This window comes from Trematomus bernacchii, unplaced genomic scaffold (assembly GCF_902827165.1).
Source record: "Trematomus bernacchii unplaced genomic scaffold, fTreBer1.1, whole genome shotgun sequence".
In the NCBI taxonomy this organism is placed as follows: domain Eukaryota; kingdom Metazoa; phylum Chordata; class Actinopteri; order Perciformes; family Nototheniidae; genus Trematomus; species Trematomus bernacchii.
This window is the reverse complement of record NW_022987387.1, coordinates 978,192-988,229: the sequence shown is the minus strand read 5'-3', so window position 1 is coordinate 988,229 and position 10,038 is coordinate 978,192. Positions and strand designations below refer to the sequence as shown.

The 10,038-nt window shown below is 42.3% G+C and overlaps 1 protein-coding gene across 1 annotated transcript in view; it reads right to left on the bottom strand.

Annotated features, from left to right (window-relative positions):
- Positions 1 to 4,600: 4,600 nt before the first annotated feature.
- slc7a11 (solute carrier family 7 member 11) overlaps positions 4,601 to 10,038 on the bottom strand; it is a 35,680-nt gene continuing 30,242 nt past the window's right edge. Inside the window, exons 9-12 of the mRNA XM_034134278.1 lie at positions 9,422 to 9,518; positions 8,052 to 8,201; positions 5,106 to 5,283; positions 4,601 to 4,827 (exon numbers count right to left, since the gene is read on the bottom strand). Coding sequence (XP_033990169.1) covers positions 4,772 to 4,827; positions 5,106 to 5,283; positions 8,052 to 8,201; positions 9,422 to 9,518 — 481 coding nt within the window. The 3' untranslated portion in view covers positions 4,601 to 4,771. The remainder of the gene's footprint in view (positions 4,828 to 5,105; positions 5,284 to 8,051; positions 8,202 to 9,421; positions 9,519 to 10,038) is intronic.

Sequence of the window (10,038 nt, the reverse complement as noted above, 5' to 3'; positions counted from 1 at the left end):
CCACAATCAACAAGAATGTGGATGTGGGTGAGCTATATCTAGTATAACCAGCAGAGATTCATAAATTACACCAGAGACGCAGTAAAAAGAAAAATAGACGTAGATTAGATTCACACCTCAAAAGGTGTGAAAGGAGGGATTTGTGGAGTCTATTTTTATATAACATTACAAGAGGGATTCTTATTATTACATGATATGCTTATTGTGCTCATGAGATTGCTATGACTATAAAATAAATAGACACAATCACTAATCCCAGGTTCTGATGGATTAGATACCAACGAAGGGAATAGTCAGAAGAAAGTTTTCAGCTTGCAATACTAATGTAGCAAGGTCAGGTGCAGACACTGGAAGAATTCAAGGAGTTATTCATAAACAGGACATCACTCCGACCTTGAGCTTTGGGTGAGCTCCGCTCCCACACACAGCTAGGAAGCAGCATTATGGAGAATCCACTTTTTCTGAAGAAACGTTAGAGAAAACAAATTACGTATGATAGAGACAGAGTAGGGAGGGACTTCGCCAGCCGGCCGAATGCTGATTGGAGGATCGTGTTGCCAAGAGACTCTGTCTGAGTCTGCGCACCAACCAAAGAGAACCAAGTCTAAACCATGGTATCTCTTCAGCTAGTCTTGACCAATCATAAATGTACAGGCAACGCCCTGTGTAATAAAAATGTATGCATGCACGAGGTTCGGGGCTCTTTCCGGAAATAGTGGATACAGATTACAGCTTTGCTGTCTGTGATTTCTATGACGTGATGGAGTCCTTGGCCAAGTGATGTATATATTTTGCTCTCTCATAATAAATAGTTAAACTTAGAAGTTGTCTGTCTTTCCTGGAACACAACACTAGCTGAGTTTAAGCCAGCTTTTTATGGCTCAGCGCTAAAGTGGAAGCTCTGGGGCATTTTGTCTCCTTCCTGCCATCCTCTCATCAGCAATAAAAGCCCTCCATTTACAGCACTGAGAGGGAATGCAGTGTGCCACAGGGCAGCGGTTACACAGACAGATTACCTGCAAATCCCACCCGGGAGAAATGGAGAGCAGCCACATCAGCAGACTATACACACACACACACACACACACACACACACACACACACACACACACACACACTTCATTGGGGATGCAGGACGGAGCGAGGTGATGCTGCTGACAGGCTGATGTGAAATGTGATTGGACTACAACAGGAGCACAGTCCTCATTGGGTTGGAAGTGTTGGAAAGTCATATTAACATTTAAATCAAATGGGGGGGGGCGGTCAGTCTGAGAACAGCAGGGTAATAGTCGTAAGAAGTTAGTGTGTCTCTGGAGAAAAACCTGTGGTTTACTATGGCACATAACACTTGAGCTTTAACAATTTGGTTCCCACTATTTGTCATTGATGTCAAGTAACTAAGTAGATTTACTCAAGTCTACTTAAGTAAAATGTTGAGGGACTTTGAGTATTTAAATGTGTTGCTACATTGTACTTTTACTCCACTACAGTTTAGATTGAAATGGTGTACTTTTACTCCACTACATTTATTTAATAGCTTTAGTTACTTTCCAGATCTGGATGAATGATGTGAAATATAATCAAGTGTTAAATCAGACTTTAGTTCCACCTGGAGTAAATCCACAAGCTACCCAGCAGTATACAAAGTCATTCAAACTAGCTGCACCTTTACCAACTTTGAGAACACTTTCATGATCAATCATTATAAAACATATCATATATATTATTCTGAAATGGACCAATCTGCACAATGACTACTTTTACTTTTTGTACTTTAACTATATATATTCTGATGATAATACTTTTGTACTTTTACTTTTTGTACTTTTACTTTTGAATGCAGGACTTTCACTTATAACAGAGTATTCCTACACTCTGGTACTTCTAGTACAATACTGTATAAGAGTGCTTCTTTCACATCTGCTAGCTGTAAGAATGTGTTACAAAATCCATTTGAACTTCTCATTACCATTGTGACGGAACGGATCACAGAGTGACTGACTCCGCCACTGACAGCCGCAGCGGCGACTCACACACACATCACACACACCAAACATTTCCTGCTCTCTTCCGTTCATCAATAAATAAGGTTAAATCATCACTAAAACGTCCCTTTTTCCCCTCCCTTTCTGTAGCGCGACCATGAGTGCACGCTTGTGAGTCTACAATTATTTAAACATACATTTAACTATATTACACGATACTTACGTGGGGAGCGGCGGGCGGAGTTTCGCCGCCGTCTCCCCAGCAAAGGGAATGTGGAAAAGTCGGAGGCGCATCACTTCCGTGATTTAAATAGGATGTCATGAACCATGCAATTTATTATTTCTTTAGCGTTTATTAATTATGGGGAATGATTGTGTTAAGCGGTAGTGAACCTGTGTATGTTTGGGTTGGATAGTTTTCTCATGTTTAAGGGATTACATTTATGTTGACAATGTGGTTTTGAATTAATTGTGTAACCTGTTGACGGTAAGCCTGTGGGGAGGGGCTATGGGTTCAAAAGGGACGGTGTTGGCCCTGGAAGTTAAGGCCCTGACACACCAGGCAGTCACCAGAGAACTCGCCGACACCCGACACCGACAGTTCCATCGACGAGTTCTCCTGCGTCTTGGCCGTGTGTCGCACTGGAAATCACCGCAAAGACTTCAGCCGAGCACGTACGAACTGCGCATGCGTGAGTGGCAATAACTCTCCTTACCAGCAGGCGGCGGTAGTGTGTATTCGTCATTCAAAATAGGCAACAACCGGAAGACAGAGAAGAAGAACAGACTGATATAAACAAACAAATAGCGTGTGCGTTCCATTTCTACTCTCGTCCATCGAAAACATGTTTTAGAATATAAAAATACATGAATGATGAAATGAGCACATAAAGTGCAGACATACTATAAAATCACAGTTAATAGACCTGCATCTGATGATTGCAGTGTTCTGGCGGGTGTGTAGTTTATTGAGTCAGCAATGTAATAATGGCCACTTCTTGCTAAATTTACGATGAGATGAAAAACCGGACTTGACCAAACAAATCACGGAGCTCTCAGCAGAGGACAGCCGGGGACGCTCCCACCGATATCAGAGATGTCCCTGCTATGTGTGGGAGGTAAGAGAGGACATTTAAGGGCTATGTTTGATGTCTTTAAGTATCACCTGCTGGTGTTTAGCTGCTGTCCTGTGCCTTAAATCGTTTGTTTACGTCCCTCACTTCCGTTTCGCTTCTCATTTGCTAGCTGAACAGCTGATCAGAGTGGTTTTTTGGCCCGATAGCTTGTGTCTGACACCCGGCCGATTCAACATATTGAATCGGCCGGGTGTCGACCGTGAAAGGCCAAATAAGGCGTGTCACGGCCGAGGGTTCGTGACACACCAAATTGACTTTGGGCGACAAGGAACCCGTTGTCGCCAAACAACGCAAGACGGCCGATATCGGCCTGGTGTGTAGGGGCCTTTAGGGGTGGACGATACCACAAAATCTGGATTCGATCCGATACCAAGTATTTCAGGGCCAGTATCACCGATACCGATACCGATACCGATACTTTTTAAAATGAAAAGCTTCTTATGTACTTTCATGTAGGGGAGAGCTGCATGACATGATTTTTGAGCTGAATACATCATAAATAGACTAAATCTGAATTAATTTTCATGATTAAAGACAGGACAGTTTTTATAGACAAATAAACATTTTACTTTTGCAAATTTAAAGTGCAAACATGAAAAATAACAATACAAAGTGGCCACAGTAGTGAACTGCCTTCTTGCACACATCACAGTTCGCTAAGTTTTCATTGACAGTTGTGAAATAGCTCCACACAACGCTCCTCTTTCTCTCAGCCATCATGCGCGTGTGTCGCACTCGCGAGTCGCTGGCTGCTGCTGTCCTGCCCTGCTGGCTGCTGTCAGTCAGCTTGATAATCGGCGTTCAGGCAGGGAGCGCGCTGCGCGTGCGCGAGCCTCGAGGAGAGGAGGACAGCAGTGGAGAGAGAAGAAAAGAGCGCATATATTTGTGTTCGTCTGCACATAGTTTTTGATGAAATTGACGAGTAGAGGAGAGGGGGAAAAAAGTATAAAAGTATCGATCCTATTGGCTCTAGTATCGATATTTTTAAACTTAACGTAATATCGGAAGTATCGATATTTTGGGATCGATCCGCCCACCCCTACTGGAAGTGTCATTCGGGAGATTGTTGCAGTGAAGGCAACAGCTAGACTGTGTTCGGGAGATTGATGCGGTGAAGGCAACGGCTGGACTGTGTCTACTCCATTAGTAATAGACAACCTAGTTTGGTAGCTTTGATTTTGTTTGTTTGAGTTGTACTGTTTCACTTTTGTCAAACAGTATATATATTTTTTTGCTGTTATAAATAAAGTTTTCGAGCTTAAATCAACCGACTAAGCCTATGTTTCGAACGGACAAATAGAACCCCGTCACAACCATGTTATTCTGTGAGAGTATACCAGACTAAAATCACTTTGGTCCAGACAGGGTTTGAATCATGAACAGTGACTCGCTCTGTTCAGAAACACAGTTAGTGAGGCTCTGTGCCATTTACTGTCACATTAACATGTCACAATGCTCACACAAACAATGAAACAGAGATATAAAATGAATTTTACTTCTTTCAGCATAAAACATTATCCTTTATCAAAACGCATTCTATAAACTCACAATCAGCAGATACATACTTAGAAGTTTAAACCATTTTCAATGCAGAGACTGAGTTCAGCTCAGTATTGAGTGATCTGAAGGGGGGGGTGTAGTTGTGAGGTGTTATTCCTCAGCAGGGACCACCACCAGGAGGATCTGCAGGGTTCTGTTGAAGCAGTCTGGAGACACAAAGGCAACCACACACACATCTCTGGTTTATACAAGGGGAAATATTTGACACATTAACCTAAACACAATGTGTGATGGAAAAACAAAAGAGCTCACAAAGAACATTTACACGGTTATGACTATCTGGGAATAAGACACTATCAGCAAAAATGTCCTACTTTCACAAAAAAAAGAAAAACTGTCACTTATAAAATAGTCTGATCCATTTATTTTCATCATTTTGCTGTTGGATGTGAAGTTCCATTAACATGTTTCAATTATGACTCACCTAATGCCCTCTGAAGCCACTTTGGTCTATGGTTAAAGTAAATGAAGATGTAGTAGGCGGGGATGCCAGTGAGGGAAATGGCAAATCCAATCCCTGTGTTGACCGGGTCCGAGTACAGAGACAGGAAGACCATGAAGAAACAGGTGAGGCAGAAAACCACCGGGATGAAGAGCGGGACCTGTGGACACGCTTAGATTACTATCCATATTGTGTTTGTCGGCAGATACAAGGTTATGCATGCATATTCAGGGAGTCAACTGTTTGTGGAATTGGATCACATTCACATGTTTCTTTTAGGCAAGGCAAGTCATTTATATAGCAGCTTTCAACACAAGGCAATTCAAAGTGCTTCACAAAAATGAAAAACATTAAGAGCAGTAGTGTAGCAGAATCATATTATAAAGTCTTTAAAAATCTAAGAGAATACAATAAACATAAAACAAGCTAATATATAAAATACATTAATAAAAGTTACAGTGCAGTTTAAGATATGAATAGTTCAATTAAAAGCAGCAGCAAAAAGAAAAGTCTTCAGCCTGGATTTAAAAGTAGTCAGAGTTGCAGCGGACCGGCAGGTTTCTGGGAGTTTGTTCCAGATATTTGGAGCATAATAACTGAACTTCTCCATGTTTAGTTCTGACTCTGGGGACAGAAAGCTGACCAGTCCCTGAAGACCTGAGAGTTCTGGATGGTTCATAATTTAGCAGTAGGTCAGAAATGTATTTTGGGCCTAAAGCTTTTTAAGCCAGCAACAATATTTAGAAATCAGTTCTTTGACAGACAGAAAGCCAGTGTAAAGACTTCAGAACTGGACTGATCCACTTTCTTAGTGTTAGTGAGGAACCAGTGTAAAGACTTCAGAACTGGACTGATCCACTTTCTTAGTGTTAGTGAGGAACCAGTGTAAAGACTTCAGAACTGGACTGATCCACTTTCTTAGTGTTAGTGAGGAACCAGTGTAAAGACTTCAGAACTGGACTGATCCACTTTCTTAGTGTTAGTGAGGAACCAGTGTAAAGACTTCAGAACTGGACTGATCCACTTTCTTAGTGTTAGTGAGGAACCAGTGTAAAGACTTCAGAACTAGACTGATCCACTTTCTTAGTGTTAGTGAGGAACCAGTGTAAAGACTTCAGAACTGGACTGATCCACTTTCTTAGTGTTAGTGAGGAACCAGTGTAAAGACTTCAGAACTGGACTGATCCACTTTCTTAGTGTTAGTGAGGAACCAGTGTAAAGACTTCAGAACTGGACTGATCCACTTTTTTAGTGTCAGTGAGGACTCGAGCAGCGGCGTTCTGAATCAGCTGCAGCTTTCTAATGGATTTTTTAGTTAGACCTGTGAAGACACTATTACAGTAGTCTAGTCAACTGAAGATAAAAGCATGGACAAGTTTTTCCAAATCCTGCTGTGACATTAGTCTTTTAATCCTAGATATGTTCTTTAGGTGATAGTAGGCTGATTTAGTAATTATTTTAATGTGACTGTTGAAACTCAGATCAGAGTCCATGACTCCACCTAGATTTCTGGCTTTATCTGTTGTTTTGAACATTGCAGACTTAGACCCCATTTACACGGGAGCGCAAACGCAAACTGACCGAATTCGTTATCCAAAAAGTCTTCCGTTCACACGGATTCGGCTCATTTAACGTGTCCGTTCACACGAGACCACTGGAAACGCTGTAGTACATATGCCGGGCCTGTAAGTGGCGCTGTACTTCTGCCACAAAATACACCAAAAGCAGCGAAGAAGACCCCTGAGTATGGCTGCCATGGTTGCCCTTCTGTTTATGCCCCGCGGTAGATTTAGCAACATGTAGTTCATGTAATTCTCCATGTCCACTTGTTGCTGATGGTTGTGGTAGAGGAGCTGTAGATTTTGCACTAACATCTGTAGCATGGTCAGTAGCAGTAGCACTAGCAGTAGCTACTGACCATGCTACAGCAGTGAGCAGCAGAGGTGGCGGGGCTATGGCTTCATCGTTATCAGGAAATTATCGTATAGGGCAGGGGTGCCCAACCAGTCGATCGCGGGGAGATTCCCAGTCGATCGCGAGATGTGTCTAAAAATAGAACAACAATATTCAGTTTTATCGTTAATGTCCTGACCTATAACATAATCTTCCTGTGCCAGAATAATGCACTTGAACACATCAAAGCTTTGTGATTGGCGTGACCCCATGTGTCGGGGCGTGGCTGGTGGGCAGTGGGCACTAGTTAGCTGACGTTGTCCGTGTCAACAGGAGTGACAGTCCACACACACACAAGACCGCAATTATGGCAGAAGCAAAAAAGCCCAAAATATATCATTTTCACTCCGAGTGGGAGGATGATTTTTATTTTATTTTTTATTACAATTCAAAGTCCATCTGTCTCTCATCTGCAATGCGAGCGTGGCTTTACTGAAGAAGGGTAATATAGAGAGGCATTTCAAAACGGTGCACAAATGCCGACACCGCCCTTCATTTTTTATGTTTTTAAATGGCATCATTGAAGTTGCACCGACAGAGGTCCGCCGTTTACTGGTAGATCTCGGCAGTCTGGCAACTTTAGAAGTAGCTCTTGGTTCAAAAAAGGTTGGGCACCCCTGGTATAGGGCGTACACACTGAGCGCTCCGTTTGCAGATCCACCTTGGGACCCGTTATCGTTTGCGGGGTCTGTTTCCGCGGTTCTGTTACGGCCTCGTGTGAAAGAACAGGCTATACGTGAGAGAAAAGTAGCGGATAACACCTGTTTCGTTCTCGTGTAAACACTGCCTGAAGCTCAGCGCTGGCTTTTATTCCTTCCTCCTTGGGTCCAAAACATTTTAGTTGTTTTAAACACAACTAAAAACGTTCCCAGCAATATAAAGCAGCTACAAAAAGAGGAACTGTGGAATACAATTTGTGTTGGTTAAAACAGTGGGGAACATTCAGAGTGTGTGAACAGCTGTAGGAAAACTGACCTTAAAGGGCCGGGGGAGGTCAGGTTTGGTATATCGAAGGTAGATTAATCCCAGCACCACCACACCGATGAACAGCCACCGCAGGAAACTCATGAAGTTCAACAGGCTGTAGATGTCTCCCAAAAAAAGCAGGAGCATTGTCATAGGGTACTGCACACACAGACACAGACACAGACACACACACACACACACACACACACACACACACACAGGCGAAAGGCTTAATAATCGTTTTTCATCATTGGCAAACATTTGTGAATGTTGCCAGGATTGCAGTGTTTTTAAATAAAACTCTCCAGATTTGTTATATTAACAATAGAAGGTTTGAGTAGAAGATAGAATCTGAGGGATGAAACCCTCTTTAATGGTCACACATGCAGAGCACACACAGTGAAATTTGGCCTCTGCATGTAACCCATCCTAGTACCAGGAGTCTAGTACTAGGAGCAGTGGGCAGCTATTGTACAGCGCCCGGTATGCCTTGCTCAAGGGCACCACGGCAGGGCCCAGGAGGTGAACTGGGACCTCTCCAAGTCACTCCATATTTAGGTCTGGTCGGGGACTTGAACCAGCGACCCTACGACTCACAGTCCAAGCCCCTACTTACTGAGCCACTGCCGTAACCATATCTCAGTAACCCTAGCAACAACACTATCCTTAATGAAATATACCAGCAGATGATAATTAACATTTGGTATGGTGATGAATTAGTTTGAACCAAGGTATATATGTTGTCATTATAGATTTGTGTTAAGAACAAACTTGGTTTTGTTTAATGTTTGATAAGTCAAATAGTGGTATTATATTTACTGTTGTCACTATTGTTCATATAGAGTGGTGCAGGAATGAGTCCTAAAAACTGCTAATGATTTAGTATTTTAGCATTTCCGGTTCCTTTGTTTTAATTCACTGGGGTTTCTGAATGTATTTTTGGTTAGAAGCCTGAAATAATGTCTGTGCTTAACACAAGCTGAAGAGACTCAAACATTTTCGACAAGAAAGTCAGGTGAAATTCTGATGCTTCTCTGTGTGATAAAAAAAAGAAGTTAACCAGAGTCTACCAAATGCCATCACTCCGCCTAGCTTAGCGGTGGTGATGTGAAGTCATGTGACAAAGCTGTAAACAAAGCTAACGTTAGTTTTTTAATTCATGCGATTGCATTTACACCTAAAACAACGCAGGTGTGGTCTAAACTTGTGGAGTTTAATCTGCTGAAAATAATGTGTAAGTATAATAAACCTTTGTTTCCCAGAGTTGTTTTTGTGTTGCATTAATCCAATTGGCCTTTTGTCGGGGTAACCAGTGCGATGCTAACTTTTGGGGTGACCTACAAACTGACGTCCTCCCTGCACCACTCTGTAGTACTGACCAGTATGAGGACAGCAGCCAGCGGAGTGTGTTTGCGGACGTGGATCATGGAGAAAACCTCAGGGAGATGTCCTTCACGAGAAGCCACATAGAACATTCTGTTGAATACACATAGACACACACACACAAATGCAGACATATGCACAAGAATGACATGTAAATATATATATATAAATATATATGTAAATATATATATATAATTCAGGAAAACAACAACCCAGTCATTGCAGAGCGGTTTTTCCACTGATCATGTGATAGCTGCTAGCTGCTAACTAGCTCATTTGAATTATGTTACTGTGCTTTTCTGGTTCTGAACAGGTTCTTCTTTTAAGCCCCAGTTGTGTTTCCACCACCCGGATGATTATTAATGTGATTAATGAGCGGCATTTACTGACCGCTGCAATGCTGCTGTTCCACCGGCGTTTAGTCTACCGTTTGGTATACCGTTAACTAGCTGGAAAACAGTAATTCACTGACTGACTGTCACACAAGCAACTATAGCATATCCCCCATCCCCATAGGTGAATGTGTTTCAGTCTGAGTTGATGCTTTTTGGCATCACAACGCCGTTATTAAAGTTTCTCTGCTATTAGACAGGTGATGTTAGCATAGCAACCC